The sequence below is a fragment of the Phaseolus vulgaris genome, chromosome 11 (genome assembly GCF_051622355.1).
Source record: "Phaseolus vulgaris cultivar YP4 chromosome 11, ASM5162235v1, whole genome shotgun sequence".
NCBI lineage: Eukaryota > Viridiplantae > Streptophyta > Magnoliopsida > Fabales > Fabaceae > Phaseolus > Phaseolus vulgaris.
Window position 1 is genome coordinate 7,176,855 of NC_143508.1, and position 22,926 is coordinate 7,199,780.

Here is a 22,926-nt window from a genome sequence, read left to right on the forward strand (position 1 = left end):
CATTACTTGTTTGTTTCCCTCGGGACAAACCTTAAATATAAACCCCAGTCATTAGTTAGCCATATGCTTGAAGTAGCTTTTAAAGACATGCTTTTAGCAAGCTAATAAGCTTTTACACCAAATTTTGATTGGTTTTGTAAAGAGTTAATAGCTCACGTGGTACTGAATATAATTCTGCTGTCGAGAGTATGATATTTTTATGAATAAGAATATGGTACACCATTAGGAAGCTAAAGAACACAGTGTAGACTACCATTAAATCTATTTTAGAGTTTTTGATTATTAGTTGGTAAGAAAGACCCTACAACTGTCAATTAAAATAAAAACTAACATTTCATCTTTAAAGTTTTTAACCATTTAGGTTTTAAGGTAATTTTGGACCTTCCTAAGCCATCCTAACAGTATATATGTTCCCTCTGTTATCAAAATTGATTTTCCAGGCAGGAAATCATCAAATAATAATAACCATTGTAAATGTTACAAACCAATTAAAGGAGAATAACTTTTCTACCTGTTGCAAAAGTAAAACAAAATGACTTTGACCACACATTTCTTATTCTAGTAAGACTTCTTAGCAACTTGTTGTTCATGTAGTTATTAGTGAACAGGATTTTGGAGGATGTTGGTTTTGGGATACAAAAGTTTGTAATTCTTAGATTTGGTTGGAGGTTCTTTTGTAATAGTATTAGAATATCCTTCAAGTGTTCCATATTAATTTATTTATTATTTGTGGATAAAAAAACATTTTTTATTTTAATGAGACTTCAATCAGTTATAGATCTGCTATAAATATCAGAGTAAGCAGAATGGCCCAAAGAAAAATGTTTAGGCCAAATCATTTCTATTTGATGTGAGTACTCGACCTGTATAATCACCTTGCACCTCTTAAGTAACATTTGCATAGATACATGCATCCAACTATTGTTTGATAATAACATGCGAATTGCTGTGTTAAAGCAAAACAGTTCCACACTTTCACATCTAGAACAACCTAAAAGGTTTTCCTTATCAACTTTATTGTCCGTGTCTTAGTCTAACCTTAAAAGGTGAAGACATAAGCCTATATAATGTTAGGGGATCCCTCCTTAATTTTATTGGGAGATTATGACCAATGAATATTGGTAACACTATTGTGGGGAGTTAAATTATTGATACCCTCAATTAAGTCAACTAAGGAGAGAATTATTGGAAATCCCTCCTTAATTTAATGGGAGATTATGACCAATTAATATTAGTAATCAATCCATTGAATATATTCAATGATAGTCATTAAAAAGATTTTTGGAAATTGTAACTCTCTTAAAAAGTAAAGAGCATTAATTTTTTCACGAAGAAGTCTTTCTCTCATTATCTGTAAAAGGAAACTTCTAAGGAAGAGAAAAATAGAAGCAAGTAAGAAGAGCAACATAGAGAGAAGAGATATCCACCATAGTGTGAGATTAAAAATTCTAGTGAAAGACTTAGAAATTTTGTATTCTTTTCTTGTTGGATAAGATTGAGTGTTATCCTCATATAATAAGAAAAACAAATATTGTAATTCTACTTTTATAGTGAAGGCATTTTTTAAACTAGGTCCGGTGAATTTTTATTTCTCAAATTGAGAAGGTTTTATTTATCTCGTTATTCTATTTTTGCTCTATTTTCTATTATTTGCTTATTGTTTTCAAAAGTGTTCATCTTGTATCTACATAAAAAAAACAAAAAAAAACCTGAATTTTCCTAATATCTAGGACCATGGAGTTCACTATCTACCTTACCTAAGAATTAAACCTAAACTTGGTACAGGGTAGTCTTAATAATATATTGAAATTTAAGAACATGATCCACGTGTAGTTATGTTAAATAAAACTGCAAAAAAGTTTGCAGAAACATTTTATTACATAGAGGGCTTGCTTATAACTCTAACCCCGCAACTTATCTCAAATACTTAGTTTCATTACTAGAAAATTATTATAATTAAAGTAAATATTATTTTAAACACTAAAAATATTATTAATTTTTAAATTAATTTTTAGTATAGATAAATATTTTCTAAATTGATATCTAATTAGCTACTAAAGTTTTAACTATCAATTATTTAAATTCTAAATTTGGTAATTAATTAAATATTAATTTAAAAACTATTTATCAATAATAAAAAATAAATTTTAAATTAATAATTTTTTTAATCTCTAAAATAATATCTAATTTAATAAATATAGTAACTAATCTTTAAAATTAGTTTTTATTTAATATTTTTTTAATATTTTATTCCTTTCTTCCTCTCTAAAATGTCTAGTAATACTAGGTACAGAAACATCTGGAAATTTGTGTACTTAATAACTGTCATGTCACACACTTAACAAAAACAAATAAACATTAAACACAAGTTAAATTTTTTTAATCTATCGGGATTTTCCATCTGTTACCATTTTTTTTATACAATTTATTTTCGATTTTACCTTATATCTTATTTTATTAATACAATTAAATATTTTGTTATTTTATATTAATTACTTAAAAAATAAAACTATTTTTTAATTTTTTAAATTAATATTAATATACGTTTTTATATGACTTTCCTACTTTTTCTCTTAATTTTTTATTTTAAGTTAATCACATAAAAAAAAAACATACTCTGACATATCAAACAAAATAACATTCATTTTCAATCATTCTTTGTACTCCACTTCATTTTTACTTTTCAACTCATCCAAAATTATTTCCGTATATATATTAAATTTTTATTATTGTAAAAGTCAATTAAAAACCCTAATAATAGTAAGGATTTAATTAAAAATACTCAAAATTTATGAGAAAAAATAAATTTGATTAAGCCAAAAAATAATTGTACCTTCGATCAACTTGTGTCGGACCATATTTGAAGTGTGTGGGAGCCGCAATTTCTTTTTATTAATTTGACACTATAGCAAAGTGTTTGACACACGCCATTGAAAAACCATGTTGGAGTTTTATATGATTCCTTCAAATGTCTAAACAATTTCAATTTGGGGTACGTTATCGAGAAACTGATGCATTGGAAGACTACACTTCTTCATATCTTTAATACTCATCAATCACTATAATTTAATGATGATCATGGGCAACACTTCAGGCCCTTATTTTTTTAATACAATTGAAACAAACCAAATGCAAGATGTTAAATATTTGATTACTAAGAAAATCTTATATGTTTGATGAAGCATGATATCAGTACTGAGCAACAAGTCCTTCTTCAGTGCTTGCTATGGTGGATGGCCTCTGGAACATGCACCGTTTGCATGATGTTGAAAAGAGAGAGAGAGTCTGGTACTTGTTCTCCCCACCCATCATTGGCATAGCAACCCCTCTCTTCACAGGGCTAACATACCCTGGCCTGTAAGTCTGACCCAAAACTCCTTCAAATTTATCTGTGCTTTTCTTGAATCTGAATTGTGTCTCCAAATGAGCAAAAGCATCATTTTGTGGCAGTTGGTAGTTGTGAACCTTGTTTTCTTGCTCTCCAATAGGCTTCACACTTATGTCCATCTCAACCAAACCTGAAACCGTCACTCTCACACTGTTGGTCTCATCGGTTCTCTCCACAACCACTTCTCTTTCATCTCCATTGCCCCTCCATTCAGCCTCCCCATCAGTTGGAACATTGATCACTTCACCATCCCACTTCACTGTGAGAGAATCAACCTTGTCATTCCAATGAGACACTCTATTGGCTGCAATAACAAGAGTGTGTGAGTCAAACATGACACCAAGTGCTTGCACCCATGTGTAGTCACGAGTCCTTCCTTGTGGTCGAGACCCAATAAAGTGAGCATTGATTTGGAACTCCTCATCAGAAACAATGGCAAAATTTCCTCCTTTGGCACCGTGGAAGTAGAACATCACACCATCACCTCCCACAAAGCGAGGATCATAGCACAGAGATCCATACCCATCACAGTTAGCTTTCCTGACTGTCAAACAAGCAAACTCAACATAAGTTCCAATTTCAATTCTTAGGTTTGTTTGGTGATGATTGAGTACATGGACTATTTTACTCTTTTATATATACCAATATAAATTTTTTAAACAAAAGTTCAGGTTCCTTGGAACTTACCCTTGCAGGTGGCTTCACATGTGCTGCTGCTACAGTCAATGAAACATGCCTTCTTCTTCTTGTTCTTCTTGGGCTTCCTTTCTGCGCACTCGGATGGACAAACAATGGTCTTGAACTCACAGGTGGTGTTTGTTCTGCAGAACCCTCGTTCTTGACCTGATGGCAGTGCTGACATCTTGTCATAATCTGAGGCTTCATCACGTTGCTTTTTTGGCTTTTTCTCTTTTGGCTTCTTGTCCTTTCCATCATCCTTTTTATTTTTCTTCCCCTTTCCATCATCACTACCCTCACCCTTCCCCTTTCCATTATCACTACCCTTCCCCTTTCCATTCTCATTTCCTTTACCTTTGTCATTGCCATTACCTTGACCTTGAGCTATGGCAGCTTCCATGGCAATAAGTAAGATGAAGATGGCCACCAAGATGCTCCACTTTTTTCCACCCATCTTCGTGATCTACAATGCACCTTTCTTTTTGTTTTTTGTCCTCTGCTATGATATGATGATCTTCAAGTACTTCTTGAATGACTCAGAGGATGTTGAAGAGAGCATGCATTGAAAGAGAATATATAGAGAGAGGAATTGGGTTGAAAATTAGCCCTGAAGTACGGCCTTAAGCTTTGCTACGATCCTTATTCTAAACTCTTCAAAAGCTTGTAGTTGCTTAGTAGTGTAATACGTATGAATTTTTAAAGTTCAAAAGTTACTTATTGACCACGTAAACGCAACGCATGCATGATTAATAGGGTTGAGTAGCACGTTCTTTTTTGCCAAAGATAAAAAAAAAGACTTGTGTAGGATCTACAGAAGACCCTTGAAGATGATAGACCTATAGTACTATAGACACAAGAATTGAGAACCTAGGTATGAACGAAAGCATGCATAACGCCATGCATCAACATAACTTTTGTCTTATTTTATTCTATTTTCAAATGATCAGCTTCAATACTAAGCTACACGTAAACGTTATGGTTACGTTTGTGTCATGAAACTAAAGACAGATGGTGACTTAAGAGTAGAGCATTAGCTGTAGTAACATGGGTTTCGATCGAGTTGAGAAGAAGCAGCTTCTATTGATGGCATTGAGTTAGAACAGCATCAGCTGCCACTATTTATATGCAAGTTGCCTTTGCCACCTTAATTCTTCTGTTTAAACATAAGAATTATTGGATCTTGTAGCCGTCATAAATAGATCAAAGTATATGAAACTTAAATTGGACAACTATGAAACTCTTAATTTGACTCAAGAAACAAATAAACTATGACTAAGATTGTGAGTCCACACTAAATTTTCTTTCACACAACTAAATTTTAACCAATACTACAAGCAAGGTAAAAAAATGCAAAACAAATAACATTTGAGAAATCTCAATTGTCAACGCTCTAGTTCTTTAGTCACAACTAGACAATTTATTTCCTTATGTTAAAAGTCTCACTTTATTTAAAATAGTTTTTAAATGTTATTCTTTTAACCATTTAGTTGTCTTTTCAACATGAAATTGTGATGTAATACTATAACCATCTCAAAACTTCTGAAAGTAAATATTTATAAGAAAAATTATTAATTTCTTTTTTAGTTTATATTGTTACTTCATATACATTGCAAGAAAAAATTATTTTAGTGGCCAATAAAAAAGTGGGAGTTATAAAAAAAGAAGTAAGGGTGTGGTCTACTCAAGTTGGACAATGGATGGCAATGCGGAGCGAGCTATGTGGGTCAGTCCGCAACCCGTTAGTAAAAAGTGTGGGAGGACTCAGTAATTCAACATGTCGACCCGCTTAAGCCCGTCTCACATAACTTGTAATTCGCGCGGGCCAATAATGGGATGGGTCGAGTTGACCCGCTAACCCGTACAAAAAAAAAAGGAACAAAATTGTTTACTTATGTCAATCACCTATGTTTAGAAAGAAAAAAATGACAATAATGTTTCTTCAAATTGGACTAAAGTAGTTTAACCATCATTTTTGTTTCTCTGTCTTTATGTTCTAGGTTTATTGCGGGAGTATAATCATATTTTCTTTTGTATGATGATAATTTATTTTGTACTATAACCATAGTTGAACCATTAATTTTAATTATATGTTTATTCTATATTTTTTGACAAGATCTTAATTTGCAAACACAGGTTCAATTTTTTATTCAATTATAATCAATTTATATTCAATATTTTTTATAATTTTTCAATAGCCATGCAAAAAGTAAAAAATATTTTGATTAAATTCTTTTATATTCAATTTTTCATAAATAAACATTTTTATTGTATTTCTTAAAAAAATATTGTATGCGGGTTGACCCGCAAACCTGTGGGCTGACCCTTATGCGGGGCAGTGTAGAGAAATTAGTCTGCATTCACTACACGGGATGAGTCAACCCATACCGCATTTTGCAGGCCAAATGCGGGGCGGGCCAACTCGCATTGCCGTCAAGTTGGACACAAAAATAAATGTCAAATATTGTGTCCAATATGGAGACCTTTAACTCACACTAAAAATTATTAAAATAATTTAGTGTCTGGAATGGGAAAACAAAGTGGATGCAAGTTAAAAATTATAATAAGAATAATAATAAGTTAGCGTTTAGAATGAAGACAAAAATTATATGCAATAAAAAAAATAAGTTGCAAAATGATACATGGAACACAAAGTGAATGCAAGTTAGTATTTTATTACATTTATAGTAGATCTAGACAACACTAAGGTGACGTGGACGTTTATTGTCACCTTAGCCCACACTAAGTTATTTAATGAGAGAAAAAAAACATTAAAACATTTTTGTCTCATTTTCATTTTCTCACATTTTCAATTTCGCTCTTTTGTCTTACTATTAAAACTCATAATCCCAAAATTCCTACGTCTCCTTCGTGGTCATTTCGCTCTCCTTATTGTTTGTTAGGCTTGGTTTATCAAGTCACCCGCTATCGGGTCATTATCAGACCACCCATATTATATAGTCACACACGAGTTGCTAGCCTCGGCGTAAGGGGTGTGTTGGAGATCTCATATCTTATAAACTGGTTTTATGAGGTTGAGTTAGGCATAAAGTTCACTTCTTAATAATTATTTAATTTTATATCTATTTTAGTGTCTCTCAAACCTACGCTGTAGTTAAATAATATATTTTTTATGTAGGCTTAGCCAACAGTACATTGTAAATTTGTGTCCCATTAAAGGCCGTTTCTAATGCATGATTACCAAAAGATTAACTTTCATTTCTATTGGGACACTAAACCCGCACTAGTTCCAAGTAACGTCTTTCTTTTTCTCTTTGTGTTGTTCTTTTAGAGACTCTATCATCCTTATTTCTGGTAGGGAGAAAAAAAAAGTGTTTAAGATTGTATAAATATGCATAAGATATAAAATGTTGTATTTGTATTTTCATTAATGAAAAGTTGCATCTACATTCACATTTTGAAAAATTTATGTATAACGTGCATTGGTTTATTAATTTGATGATTATTTTTTCAATTACTTAATATTTACATTTGAAACTTTTATGTAAAACATGCTTTGGTATATTAATTTCATGAGTAATTTTTTCAATTACCTAATATTTATAATAGTTAAATGTTAACGCTCTGAAATAATTTTATAATGTATTTATTATTTTTGGTTTAAAGGATAGTCATCTATATATAAATTTGGCCCATAGCTATGATATATTGAATAAAATATTCAAGTTTATTATTTAATGAAAAAACTTCACTAATTTCAAAATACGTCAAATATAAATTATGGAACAATGTACTTGAGAATACATTCTAGATTTGTTGTTTATGGAAGTTTGAAATTATTGTTTTAATGATGGTTTATGAATTAGATATTTTGAAACAACTTTTTTCAAGCTATATTTTAAAATAGACAATCTGAAACTACATCTGAAGGTATATTATAAAATCTAGAATATATTTTATGTAATTTATAACCATGTTTTGAATTCTAAATTTACTTAATTTATAATTATATTAAGAATTTTATAATCCATAATTTTATTATGAATTACTTAATTTAGAATCATATTTTATATTTTGAATTTTAAAAATTAAAATTATATTTTATATTTCGTAATACAATAACATGCCAAAATTTCCATCTTGTTAACATAATAACATTAGTCAAAAACACAAATAGTCCAAGTTTATTTCTGTAATTTATTAGGCCTGAATTTAATTTTTGCATTTCACTTTGATCCTTCGACAATTATTTCACTCGCTCTCATCCACAACTTATTTTTAATACTAATTTTTCAAATTGTCGAAGTTTAGTTTATTTGATTTAGAACTAGGAAAAGATGGATGATTTAATCACAAAATTTAGTTAAACAAAGCCATGCTGAAGAATCCATAAATAACTTTTGATTTAGATGTTAGCTATATTTTTTTCAAATTATTTAATGATTTTTTAAAATTGGGTATCTAATAAATTAAATATTTTAATTTAACTATTTTATGTTTTCTGTCTCAATTAATTTAATACTTATTAGTTTATTTCACGTGTCACACAACTTATAAATTTTGAACCTTGATCATATTATTAGGTTTCATGAGATTAACAAAAATGTATTGGTTGTGTTGATAAAATAAAATCAAAATATAAAAAAAAATCAAAAGCTTAAATCAAAATAAATATTTTATTTAAAACCTTAAATATGTTTGATGTATTAAGCATTCAATTTTTTAAAAATTTGTTATATATTAACAACTTATAAATTTAGATACAATACCCTTATATATTCTTAAAAAGGAAAAGACTTTAAATTTATCCAAAAACAAATTCAATGAAAGTTGGCATAAAATTCTCCCTGGTAGGATACTAATTATGAGATTCTATCATTATTAAATTAATTGCATATAATTGGGTACAATATTATATACAATAATTGCATATAATTTAATTATTATTATTTTCTTAATATTCCGTCAAGTTGGCAGGGGAAGATAATGAACCCCAACTTGTGTCGTAACGTCAAAAACCATTCCTTGCTCAGTGTCTTCATAAAAATATATGCGAGTTGATACTGTGTCGATACATATGAAGGACTGATTATCACAGCTTGTAATTTTTCTCGCACAATGTGGCAGTATATCTCAATGTATTTTGTGCGTTCATGAAATACTGGATTTGTTGCTATATGTAATGCCGCTTGATTGTCACAAAAAAGTTGAGCTGACAAGTTACATGACACCTTTAAATCCAATAGATATCGCAATCAAACTATCTCCAAACAAGTATTGGCCATCGCGCGGTATTCTGCTTTCGCTGATGATCTTGATACGTTTGTCTTCCCCAGTCTGAGTCGCAATAAGTTGTCAATGTCAGATTGTTTTTGGATAGCAATAACCATCCTTATCCTGGTGATCCTTTGATGTACTTTAGGACTCGAATTGCGGCATCCCAATGAGGTTTTCGTGGATCTTGTATATATTGACTTAGGGTCTGAACCGAAAATACTATGTCAGGCCGAGTAACTGTGAGGTATATCAGTCGTCCCACGAGTTGCCTGTATTTGACTGGATCCTTTAATAATTCTCCACAGGTGTGAGTTTTAGGTATTGTTTGGAAATTTGTCTAGACGAGCACCTGTGAGTCTCGTATCCTACAAAATATCAAGCGCATATTTTCTTTGGGACATGTAAATACCAACTTTGGAACGGAAAAATTCAATCCCTAGAAAATATTTTAGGTCTTCAAGATCTTTAATGCGAAATTGTTGTAATAAACAATCTGAATTTCTGTCAAATCATTGTATGTCAAAAGAATATCATCCACATAAATCAAAAGGGCAGTAAATAATGAGTTATTTTGTCTTGTGAATAGAGAGTAATCTGACTCTTGAAATCCTATAGATTTAATCCCATGAGAAAATGTTGAAAACCATGTCCGAGATGCTTGTTTGAGACCATAAAGGATTTGTTGAGTCGACATACAATGTTCTCCCTCTGTCGATGATGCCCGGTGGCAAGTCCATGTAAATAATTTCATGCAATGTGCCATGTAAGAAGGCATTTTGCACATCTAGCTGGTGAATAAATTAATTGTTGGCTGCTGCAATGGTGAGGAGACACCTTAAAGTTGTTAATTTTGTTGTTGGTGAAAAAGTTTCAGAATAATTGACACCTTCAATATGAGTGTACCCTTTGCGACAAGGCGCGCCTTATATCTGTCGATGTTACCATCTGAGTTGCACTTTATTTTATAGACCCATTTGCATCCGATGGGTTTCTGCCCAACGGGTAACGGTGTCAAGGTCCGATTTAGCTGCAAGGCAGAAAGCTCTTCGTCCATTGTTTTTTGCCAATTTGGATCAAGGATAGCTTGAGCATAAGTGTGAGGTTCTTTGGTGGCTGTGATGTTAGCAAGATATGCACTATGTGTAGAAGAAAATCGTGAATTAGAAAGAAAATGATGCATAGGATACCTGGTTCCATTCAGTTGATCTTGGGCAGTGGTCAAATGATTGGCTTGGGATCCGTTATGTAGTTTTGAAGCCAGGAAGGTGGGGTTGATGTGCGACTGGATCGTCGAACAGGAAGGTCGGTTTGAGAAGGTTTGGTAATGGGTGTTAGACTTCTTGGCATGGGAGTAAAAGGTTGGTCTACTGGAGGTTCAGGTGTATTATGACGAGTAGGAGAAGAAGGTTGGTTTGATGGAGGTTCAGGTGCATTGTGATGAGTAAGAGAAGAAGGTTGATCGAGTGAATGTTGGACAGAAGTGGGTAAGTCAATGTCAATAGTGGGCAAAATACCTTGTGATGGAGGTGAGGATTGTGTCTGTGACTGTTGGCAGAATGGGAAAACACTTTCATGGAAGATGACATCTCGACTTGTAAAAAAAGTGTTTGCATCTATATCAAATAATTTGTATGCTTTTTTATTGAGAGGATAACCAATGAAGATGCATTGTCAAGCGCGCGGATCAAATTTTTGCTTAGGTGAACCAAAAGTTGCATAACATCTGAAAAGGTGATTTATTTTTTAGTAAAGGTGTTGGCAAGCGATTAATGATATATGTGGCGGTTAAAATGTATTCCCCAAAATTCTAATGGTAAATGGGACTGAAATAAGAGGACTGGTGCTGTGTTAAAAATGTGTCTATGTTTGCGTTCTACTACTCCATTTTGTTGAGGAGTGTAGACATTCAATACCTTTTTTGAGAAAAAAATTACACATAGAAATAAATTTCAATCCGTTGTCAACACGGATGGTTTTAACAGATGCCTGAAATTGATTTTGTGCAAAAGTAATGAATGAATCTGAGAGATGTTGGGTTTCAGACTTGTGATTCATAAGAAATAATCAAGTACATCTAGTATAGTCATCAACATAGTGAGAAAAAAACGTTTTCCCAAAATGAGTTGGGGTTTTATAAGGACCAAGTGTCACCATGCAATAGATTAAATGATGAGATTTTATTGTGCTTAAAGGAAAGGGTAGCCTTGTCTGTTTAGCTTTGGGATAAATAGTACAATTATTTTGAATGGGAATGATGCAAGTTGTAGACACGCCGGAGAAGGATGTCCAAGGCGCTTGTGCCATAAATCAGGGTCGGTCGATATTTGAGATGCGTGGACTTGGTTTGGAAGAGGGACATGTAATATAAGTCTGTGTGTTGTTTACCCGAGTCAATCATCCTCCCCGTAGTCAAGTCCTGCAAAATGCAACCTGTGCACAACAATTTAGTGAACTGGTTATCTTACTAACAGACATGAGATTTAAATTAAAAGAAAGAACACAAAGAACATTTTTTAGAGTGACTTTGCCATTGAATTTAATTGTGTCCATAGATGAAATGGGTGCAGTTGAGCCTATGGGCAGATTAACATTTGAAATAAATGTTGATGAAGTGTGTGTGAAAAATTGTGAATCAGATGATTGCTCCACTATCCAAAATTGTGATTGGTTGCTCCACTATCCAAAATCCATGGTTTCGTAAAAGCAGACCTGCAGAGCTAACAAACGTGTCACTTTTAAATAGTCTTTGCCAATTGTTGAATTTGCTCGGCACTGAAGCCTTGTACGAGGTTTCTATCAGACTCGTTATTGATGCCTTTTTTGCCAGACGATCTTTTATTTAAGGGATAAAAATGGAGAGGCTGTCAGGGCACCAAGATCGGTGCTCTAATACAATATAAGAAAATGATAAAAAAAAATGGTAAGAAGAAGAGATGTTTCTTATTCTCTTATGTGTATGGTTACATCATGAAATATAAACTAAATTTATAAACAAAAATAATTAGTTGATATAGTGACTAAATTAGAGACCATTTTAGGAACTAAATAAATTTTTGGTTTCTAAATTAATTTCTATTATTGTTAAATGGTTTCTAAATTGGTATCTAATTAACAACTAAAGTTTTTGTTACCAAATTTAGAATCTAAATAATTGGTAGTTAAAACATTGGTAGCTAATTAAATACCAATTTAGAAACTATTTAACAATAATAGAAACTAATTTAAAAACTAATTTTTTTTTAGTTTCTAAAATGATTTCTAATTTAGTTACTATTGCAACTAATTATTTTGGTATTTAAAATTTAGTTTCTATTTGATGATTTTCTTGTAGTGTACTTAAATTGACTTTCTTAAGATTTTTTTAAAAGTTTCTTCTTACCCTGTACAATTATTTTAGCATAATTTTAGAATGTTTTCTCGACCAAAATATAAATAAGCTTAAAATAACTAAATGAGTACTATTATATTATAAATAGAATACCTAGATTACTAAAGTAAAAAAGAAATTATATGGTTTTAACTATAAATTATATAGATCCTAATTTTTTTTTTAAAAACTTTGGTAGCTAATTAGATATCAATTTAGAAACTATTTATCAATAATAGAAACTAATTTAGAAACCAAATTTTTTTTAGGGTCTCTAATTTAGTCACTATAACAACTAATTATATTTTGTCTCTAATATTTTTAGTTGTAGTACAATTTTCACTTCAACAAAAATTTCTTCGCTTGAGTGAAAATTGGGTTGAGACTAAGCTTAGTTGAAATAATATTTTTGCTTGAACAAAAATTTCTCTACTTGAGCGAAAAATCCATCGTTTGAATGAAAATTCCTTCGCTTGAGCGAAAATAAGATTGAGACTAAGATTTTGATTTCTATTCTATTTTAGTTTGACGGAAAAATATAAGAATTTATGTCTCGTTCAATAGACTCACATAATCCTAAAACAAAATTCAAAGTCATTACTCTACATTAATATAAAATTTTGCAACTTTTGGATAATCAAAGGACTTTTATGGTTTTAAAATGATTAAATATAACATGTATTATCATTAAAATCACAATTCATCAAAGACATTAAACTTCAAATTCAACTCACAATCAATCAACTACTTTTCCAATTGGTTAAGCTTCAAATATTTTTTATTAATCAACATCTATTTTACTCAACAAACAAACCTAAAGTTCTATTGAAAAATAAAACTAACTTTCCTTACGAGATTAGAAGTACGAGTACTCACAAAGAACTCCAACTTCTAAAAAAACAAAGATAACCTAACATGCACCACACAATTTTGATCAATGATCTGAACACACCACTAGGTTCCCAAACTAACAAAAACTCATACTAAAGTCATAAACACTACATGCAAATCATGTCTACCCAATTAAACAAACAAACAAACTCAAAATCGACTCAAAGAAAAAAAAATACAAGAAAGAAACTTATTCTAAATAAAATTATGATTGAACAATTTTATTTGAGTCACTACCAAAAGTCTAAAAGTGACATCTAATCATCAATCTCACGAAGAATAAAGTCAAATTTCTAGAAGGAAGCAAATATATATATATATATATATATATTTATAGAAATAATGATTATTTTAATTTTGAAAACTAACTAATTTTTTAATTCTGAAACTATTTTCTAAATTCTTACAACAAATATATATTATTAAACATTTATATTGTATTAAATTTATCAGTATTTAAAGATGTAAACATTCATATCACTACAAGAAAATCATGAAATAGAAACTAATTTGTAGAAACCAAAATAATTAGTTGCAATAGTAACTAAATTAGAGACCATTTTAGAAACTAAAAAGAAATTTGGTTTCTAAATTAGTTTCTATTATTTTCTATTATTGTTAAATAATTTCTAAATTGGTAGCAAAAACCTTGGTTGCTAATTAGATACCAATTTAGAAACTATTTAACAATAATAGAAAATAATAATTTTTTTTTAGTTTCTAAAATGGTCTCTATTTTAGTTTCTATTGTAACTAATTATTTTGGTATGTAAAAATTGGTTTCTATTTCATGATTTTCTTGTAGTGTATCTATTGATGTAATAGGTTTTTGTGTAGACTTCTCTGACACGTGTTAACAATAGAAAAACATTATATTTAACATGTGCATTATTATTTTTTCATTTTTAATAACTATTAAATTAACATGTAACTAACATGTATTAAATTAAAATATATTTTTATCTTCGTAATAATATGATACAAGATTTAAACAATAACAATTATATATTTCATCTTCATAATAATATCACAACATATAAAATATATATAACTAACTTGTATATTATCTCAAGAGACAAAATATCTTTTTATCTTCAGAATAATATGATAACATATTTAAACAATAACAATTATATCTTTCATCTTCAGAATAATATCACAATAGATAAAATATATATAACTACTAATTTGCATATTATCACAAGAGATAAAATATCTCTTTATCTTCAGAATAATATGATAATAGATTTAAACAATAACAATTATATCTTTCATCTTCTGAATAATAACACAACAGATAAACTCTTTATCTTTCATCTTAATAATTACTTTTTTCCTTAACCCCTATCTGGACCCTACCTGAATTGAGATCTCGAGTACCATATTATTGAATTTATTATTTATAAAGAAAACTGCTTATAATTATATATAAAAGATTTTTTTTTATATCAGTTTTTTTATATTTTATGAATGATTTTATTTTTATTAGCACAACTCATTTTATTAATTTTATTATTTATAAATTTTATCTATGACATTTTATTATTTTTAAAATAACTATATATGAAAAATAATAATTAATATCATAAAAAATAAAAAAATATTTAGTTTTATAATATTTTTTATAATTTCAATATAAATTTTAATAATATTTTTTTATGTTAATGATTGTTATAACATGTCTTTTTAATTTTTTTAAATTTTTTTCCATAAATTTAATATAATTTTTTCATTTTTATTTTATTTTATATTATTTTTCATGTGATTATACATTATATTTAATATGTTAAATTCGTTAATATATTTGAACTATCAATAATTTCAATTCTAAATTGTAAACATCACCACTCCTTTTTTTAAAATATAGAAGAAATATTATCCCTTTAAACGATAAAAGATGATAAAGCCAAAATCTAGTCAAATAAATAAATTCAACCAATAATTAGTCAATTTAGGAAAAAAAAAGAAATTTTAGTTTTAGAATAAGTACTTCAAAGTACGATGAAAGGCTTAAATCGAGTATTACTATATTATTGAATTTAAAATGATAAAGACAATATACGCAATTTCTTCCTCTGAGGCGGTTCCAAAATATTCCTTTTTTGTTTCTTTCTGTTTTTCTTCACTTCTCTCCCTCCTTCACTTCCACTTCACTCTCCCTCTTCATCACTTATCTTAATTTTTCCCCTTTTTAATTCAATTAGTTTCTTCCATTTGGGTTTTCCGATTACTATTTTGAATTACGATTCGCTTCTCTTCTTTTTTCCTATTGAATTTACGAATTAGGGTTTAAGGGTCTCTGAGTCCCTCGATTCGCGCTACAAATCTAGGTCTGCTTTGTAGCCGGGGTGACGTTCAGGGCTATTGCACTTTGTTATTCTCGCGCATCGAAAGGAGGTAACTTTATGAACATTGGAATGCATATGTCGTTTTCGTCATTACCCAAGGTTCTAAGTAAGTTTATCAATTTTTGTTTTCTCCAATCGTTACTCATTTGTCTTTTTTTTTATTGATGGTTGAATTTTATTTATGTTTTTTCTGTTGTTAAAATTTTACCCGTTTGTTTTTCATGCCAAAGGTCAACGAAATCTCCCACGATTGTTATAAACTGGAGTTATCAACATAATGTTGGATGTGAATCGTAGTAGTGAGTTTTATATCGCAACTCGTATTCTCCACCTAGCTGAATGGCACCCATTGGAACCGCAACGTTGAGTAGGGCGTGAGCCTTGAAGCCCTCTTTTCTTCCTTCTTAAATAAGTAAGAACTTCAAGTGTTTCTTTGGTAAAAAGATTGATTTGAAGATGTCATACTTTATTGTTGTTGGCATAGTGAACTTAACTGTTTTGTTGTTGTTGTTGTTGTAGATATTTAATTTTTTAGGCTGATAATCATCTTTTGGGTCCAAGCTCCACATGTTCGAAAAGATTCTTTCTTTTGCCTGTGTGATGGGGTGCTGTAGTTGTTTTGGGTTCATCAGGACACCTAACCGTCAAAGACAAAGGTCTAAGCCTGCCATTAACAATAATCTCTCCCAGGAGCCTCTGTTGGATGTTGATGACGACATTGAAGATGAAGAGGGCGAGGATTTGTATAACGATGAGGTTAGTAACTCTAGTGGAGATGATGCCGACGAAGAAACTCGTCCCAAGCGATCAGAAGATATTTTGAACTTCAGGGTAGAGAATGGCATGGTTTGTAGGCAGTTTCCTGTTAAAGATACTCACAAAGTTGTTCGCATGGAGGTAATTGTTGTGTGGGAGTAGCATTATTATGGTTTTTGCACCAATGGTGATTTTTTTTTGTATAGTCAGATACCAAGACTAGGTGAGCTAGTAGTATTTGATATGTTGGTTGATCTTGATTATATTTGGGTGAAAATTGAACTCACTGTATTAAGTGGTTTATGGTTTTCAGTTACTTCATCTCTTTTATAATGTGGTGTGTTTATTATGAGCTGCAATATAAATTTATTATTATATTTACTTAATTTAACTAGAAAATGAACTATTATAGATTTTTAATGAAATGCTACATGTCAAAGGAAGTTTGAGTTTAATTTTTATATTACACACACACCATTTTCAGTGTTAGACATGAAGTTGTGGCTAATATTTAAATGTCTTGGGTCATTGTTTTGTCTTCTCAGTTATTGTGTTATCTGCTTCTTCACTTGTACCCATAAGTTCCTGGTTCATATTAATCTTGCAATGATCTTTGTATCTTTCACTCACAATCCAGTTAGATGCCTATTGCTATAATGCTATTTGAAGATTTATTATTATTGACAAAACACTTCTCTGTTGTTGTGAATATCTTTTCTCTCAGAACTTGGAAGTCATATTGAACTTTTATTTCCCTTTCAGGATGAAAATGGGAACAAGATGATAAATGAGTATATTCGTGAGTATAAGATTGGTTCTGGTAGCTATGGAAAAGTGGTGAGTGTAGTATTCATGGTACCTAATTACCTGTCCAGTCCCAATGATGACAATTTTCCTGAACCACTTTCTTACATACATTACAGGCTCTTTATCGAAGCTCTGTCGATGGAAAGCATTATGCAATCAAGGTAAGGAAAAATGACCATATGGACATAGTTTTTTAATACTGGGCTTTAACAAGGATTAATTTTTCCAATAATTATCAAGATAATGGTGTTTTATGTCGTTTGTTGAGCCTAAATCTTTTCAATTGAAGGCCTTTCATAAATCTCATTTACTGAAGCTTCGAGTTGCACCCTCAGAAACTGCCATGACTGATGTACTACGAGAGGTATATTTCTTCATATCTTTTGGTTTTCAGTCTGAAATCTGAAGTGGAAATATGTTTAAAACATGAATATGTTAAATTTTGGTAAATACATTATATAATTCCCTCATATCTGCCTCTAAATGGTTACACCTTATGTGCCATCTGTTTTTATTTGTGATTCTGTTTATACTGTGGTGTCCATTTATTTACTTATAGAAAGTACCCACATTCTTTCTTTGACAAAATTTGTACCTCCCATTTTCTGAAAAATTATGTTGCATGTTTTTCAGCTTATTATGCTTCCTGGTTTGGTATTTACGATAGACTATGTTTTCTAAATTTATCTGCTTTAGCTGTTGATGTCCCTATAGTATGTTAAAAGACCAATGTCATTTTGCTTTTTCCAGGTTTTCATTATGAAAATGGTGGAACATCCTAATATAGTCAATCTCATTGAGGTGATTGATGACCCAGAATCGGATAACTTCTACATGGGTACTGATGACTAGTTTCTTCTTGGTTTTCTTATTTAATGATTTACTAAAATTTATGTGTATTTGAGTTGAAGTGAAGAATAATAATACTTTTAAAGTCCTATGCCTGACTGCTGATTTTTCTTATACAGTACTTGAATACGTAGAAGGCAAATGGGTTTGTGAGGGTTCAGGTCCCGCATGTGGCTTAGGTGAAGAGACTGCTAGGAGATACTTGCGTGATATTGTTTCTGGATTAACATATCTTCATGCTCATGTAATATTATTTCTCTCTATCTATCATTTTGTGGTCATACTGATTTAGTCTCTCTTTCTCACAGTTTTTGCATATGAATTTCAATATCTGATGATCTTCATGTTAAACAAAGAAAAGAAATTATAACATGACATCATTTATGTTAGATGTTCATACTTTTATTTACAAATATGTTTAAATAGTTTGATCAATTTAGTGTTTTTTTTTCTGGAAAAGCAGAACATAGTACACGGGGATATTAAACCGGATAATCTGTTGATCACTCATCATGGTACTGTGAAGATAGGGGATTTCAGTGTCAGCCAGGCTGTTGAGGTAATGTTATTCCTGAGCCCAAATGTAAATTTGATTACTTAAAATAATACCAAAGCTGTAGAGTTTACAGGGCATTAATGTTTCTTCAAATGCAACATGGGAAACTTTTCTTTTAGGTGAAACTGAAATATGATTGCACATGTGTGGAGTTTTAAATGTGAATACAGGAAAGTATGAAATTTGATTAATGTACTTATCAATAGTTGTGATTAAAGTAATGACTTCATCAAACAACTTTATCACAAATTGTAACAAAGAAGTTTGTTAGTGTCAAGGCATATGAACTCGTGATTTCCCCTATAGGTGATTAGTCGATCATCAATCATACAGTTGATTCTGGCCTACTGAGTTGAGATGATATAGAACTAGGCGGGAGAGACAGAAAGAGAGAGATCAAAGAGTTGTGCACCACACTGCCCTTGTTATTGTTTCAGTTTGTCTAAAATGTGCAACAGCCATGCTTTTTTTGTAAGACAGAACAGAACCCAACATTTTATAGTAATAAAATCCAAACCAACAATAGCTCCCTAATTAACCAACTGGCTTTTTTTCTCATTCTTTTTACACATCACATGTCAGGCACACACCTTGTTAGAGATGTTGGTAACATTGAACAGGTTAGGATTTGGGAAGTCCTAGAAGCTTATATGGAACTTGTAATGGTTTCTGTAATCTTGGGACATAGTTATCAATCTTCGAATCCAAGGCAAAGGGGCTGATCACATAAACCCTATAGTGGGGATAACCACTATCCCTAAGATTTTAACTGATGACAACAATGGAGATTGAGTTTTGCAGTGCCATGAACCCACCACACAAACACAATAAGGTGGGGGGTCTTGATACAGCCATGTGCAGTAGTTCATTTTGCTATAGAGCCACGGGATCTTCCAGAGTAAGTACAAAACTTCATTTTAGCTGGCACAAGCCATTCTTGAGGACAAGGTAAACCTTTAGGGGAGCAGGAGTGTTAAGATAGCTGTTTGTTGTCAATCTGTCACATTAGTTAGTTGGGGCTTGGATAATTAGAGGAAGGAAACAATTTAAAACGCAAGAGTGCAATTTTCCCGGGAATAAAGATATCTGGGGATATATTTTCATAACCTCCTAACAAACATGAGAATGTTTATTCTAATCTTCACATTCGCAGAAGTTAAAGAAATGACGTGAAGCAAATACCTATGTGCTCTTTTGTGTGTTAAAGGAGGGAATCACAAAAATATCCATATGCATATAACAAATTAAATAAAGCACAGGGTAAAAAAGGGTATTTTCCAGTGTAGAAATACAATTTCTTATCCCATTAAGTGACATTGTCTCTGAAATTTTGCGGTGTAGAATAACAAAAATGATTTTGGCGGCCATGCTTTTCTAACTTCCCATCACATTGAAAAGTGAAGCAAACATCGTTTTGGTTGGAGGCTGCATCCCCTAGTCTGTTGCCATATCCCACTAATGATTAGCATATGTAGAGAAAAAATAATGCCTTTTCCCCTAACTCAAATAGTAATGCTACCCTACAGAGGCAGAGTTGGTTAGGCAAAAACCAGCGAACTGCTATAACTAAGGAAAATACAAAGGAGAAAAAAAAGTAGTATAGAGGACTAAAACTATAAATCTGTTCTCAATTGGATCATTCACATCTCGTCCTAGTTCATTCTATTCTTCCTAACTTTTTTTACAACAAACTGAGTTTCATTTTGCAGGATAATAAGGATGAGCTTCGTCGATCACCTGGCACTCCTGTTTTCACTGCACCAGAGTGTATTTTAGGTTGCTTTTACTTTTCAAGCCTGCAAGATTCTGTTGATATGTAGTAGTTGAAGTACAGGTTCTCACTGCTGTTATGTCTGGTTATGTTTATAGGTCTGACCTATGGTGGTAAAGCTGCAGACACGTGGGCAGTAGGAGTTACTTTATACTGTATGATATTGGGTGAATACCCTTTTCTTGGAGACACACTTCAAGATACATACGACAAAGTAAGAATTACACACAGACATATATGACAAAGCAAGAAAGACACAAGTTTTTATTATAATCACAACAAAAATGACACTTTATTCAACTTCTCACCTTTCCTTTACAAAACTACATAACTTTTACACCTGATATTGCATATGACGTTCATGTTTACTGGTGCCAATATCACGATCTTAACTGGCTGTTCTTTTTAATCCAGATAGTCAATAATCCTTTGGTACTCCCCAATGATTTGAATCCGCCATTGAAGAACTTGATAGAAGGCTTACTTTCCAAAGGTATGCATAACGTTCTGTATTTTTGTCATGTCACGTGACTATATTTTCCTTGTTAATGATCGAGTACATTTGAAATCTGCAGACCCAAGACTAAGGATGACTTTGGGTGATGTTGCGGAAGATAGTTGGATTATTGGAGATGATGGACCAATTCCCGAGTACCTTTGTTGGTGCAAAAGGAAGAGCTTGGGTATTGAAGACCATGATGAGAGCAAAACCAACTAAAATTATTTTTAGCTTGCATTTATGTACAGTTGAAATTGAAAAGCCCTGATTTTTTCCCCTTAGACTCTTGGTATTTTATGATTATATAGAAGCAGTCTTGAAGGAATCTCAAACTTTTAAGAATATGTGGCTTATCTAGGCATGATAAGTAGCAGAGGATAAAAAATGTTTATTTATTTTTTGGTGAAAGAATTTGATGTCCAGAAGTAGAAACTTACTTATGTTTATCTTTGTATACATTGATCATCAACAAGCATATGGCTTTTTAGGTCCATTTTTGCATAATGGCTACCAATTAAGGAAAGTGCCACCCAAATAATTTCCACGGTTTCTAAAGTCCAAGTAATTTTGTGCTTCAAAGATGCATGTAAAATACTTGTTCTGACAACATACTATCAATCATCGTAATGAGCTGGAGCAACTTTATAAATTCTGATTCTAATGTCACGTGGAATAAAGCAGCTATCATGTTCTTATTCTATGTGCTTTTAATGATAAAGGGTGAAAAGCACCAACCCAAAGAAGCATTTGTTGCCATCGTTGTTATTATTATCTAGACTTTTCCTTCCTCTGCATGTGCCTCATTTTTATACCACAGAAACAGACAAATGAGGGATACAATTTGGTTTTATATCATAATCAGTTTGCTGGATCATTGTTTTTTTATACTTGTATTTTGCTTCAGGCTTTCTTATTGGAGATATCTCATACATCTAGGACGCACTCAACCAATTTCATACAATGACTAGCATCAATTTTATTTTATATAATCAATCAATTTTTTTTCTGTCTGGCCCCAGCCTGTGCATGCTAGAAAGTCGTACTATAAGTGGAAAAGGCAGAGAAAATTGTTTCTGAAGTAAAGTTTGATCTTAAATGGAAAGGCAAAAGACTATTTTGGTATTATGATGGAAATTTCCCCAGAATATAATGAGTTTCCTTTCTTTAGCTTCATCATCTATTTTTCATGTATGTTTGTAGGAAAAAACTGGGAATTCTGATTTTATTCTTGCACATTTAAAAGTGTAAACTTGTTACAATAAACTATAATTTATTCAAATAAAAACATTTTTCACCTTTAAAGTAACACTAATATTTACATGTATAAATGGATTATTTTAAATATATTTCTTTGAGGTCGAATATTTTGAAATTATTTTTGCTGAAATATATATTTATTCCAATCTTAATTCTGTTATCCTTATTAAGATTATTACATTAAATATTGTACACTTTAATGTTTAGTAATTTTGTTACAAGAAATGTTTCAAATGAATTAAAGGAGAAAAAGATTAATAAGTTGTCTATAATTTCAATTTTTAAATGACACAAAATGTAACATTCCTATAATATATATATATAAATATATATAATATTAATTCAAATGAAAATTTAGATTACATATTACATATGTTAATATAAATATTTTATTAGTGAAAAGTCTTTAGCTAAATGTTTTCGTAAAAGGTATGTCATCACACTTAACATACAAGAAAAAACATTATCATCATTCTCAATATTAATAAATGTATATTTAGCCGCTAATGCAAGATATCTTTCAA

The 22,926-nt window shown here is 31.0% G+C and overlaps 2 protein-coding genes across 2 annotated transcripts; one reads left to right on the forward strand and one right to left on the reverse strand.

The window, feature by feature from the left end:
- Nucleotides 1-3,012: 3,012 nt before the first annotated feature.
- LOC137832463 (uncharacterized) lies at nucleotides 3,013-4,615 on the reverse strand. Its single transcript, XM_068640640.2, has 2 exons — nucleotides 4,076-4,615; nucleotides 3,013-3,932 (listed from the first exon to the last, which is right to left on the reverse strand). The coding sequence occupies exons 1-2, from the start codon at nucleotides 4,518-4,520 to the stop codon at nucleotides 3,190-3,192; spliced, it is 1,188 nt and encodes a 395-aa protein (XP_068496741.2). The 5' UTR covers nucleotides 4,521-4,615; the 3' UTR covers nucleotides 3,013-3,189.
- A 10,955-nt stretch (nucleotides 4,616-15,570) lies between these two features.
- LOC137818835 (serine/threonine-protein kinase GRIK1) lies at nucleotides 15,571-21,638 on the forward strand. Its single transcript, XM_068622465.2, has 13 exons — nucleotides 15,571-16,013; nucleotides 16,138-16,319; nucleotides 16,427-16,804; nucleotides 17,426-17,500; nucleotides 17,587-17,631; nucleotides 17,760-17,834; nucleotides 18,221-18,308; nucleotides 18,439-18,563; nucleotides 18,783-18,878; nucleotides 20,585-20,651; nucleotides 20,745-20,860; nucleotides 21,061-21,139; nucleotides 21,222-21,638. Exons 3-13 carry the CDS (start codon nucleotides 16,475-16,477, stop codon nucleotides 21,362-21,364), a joined length of 1,239 nt encoding a protein of 412 aa, XP_068478566.1. The 5' UTR covers nucleotides 15,571-16,013; nucleotides 16,138-16,319; nucleotides 16,427-16,474; the 3' UTR covers nucleotides 21,365-21,638.
- Nucleotides 21,639-22,926: the final 1,288 nt, after the last annotated feature.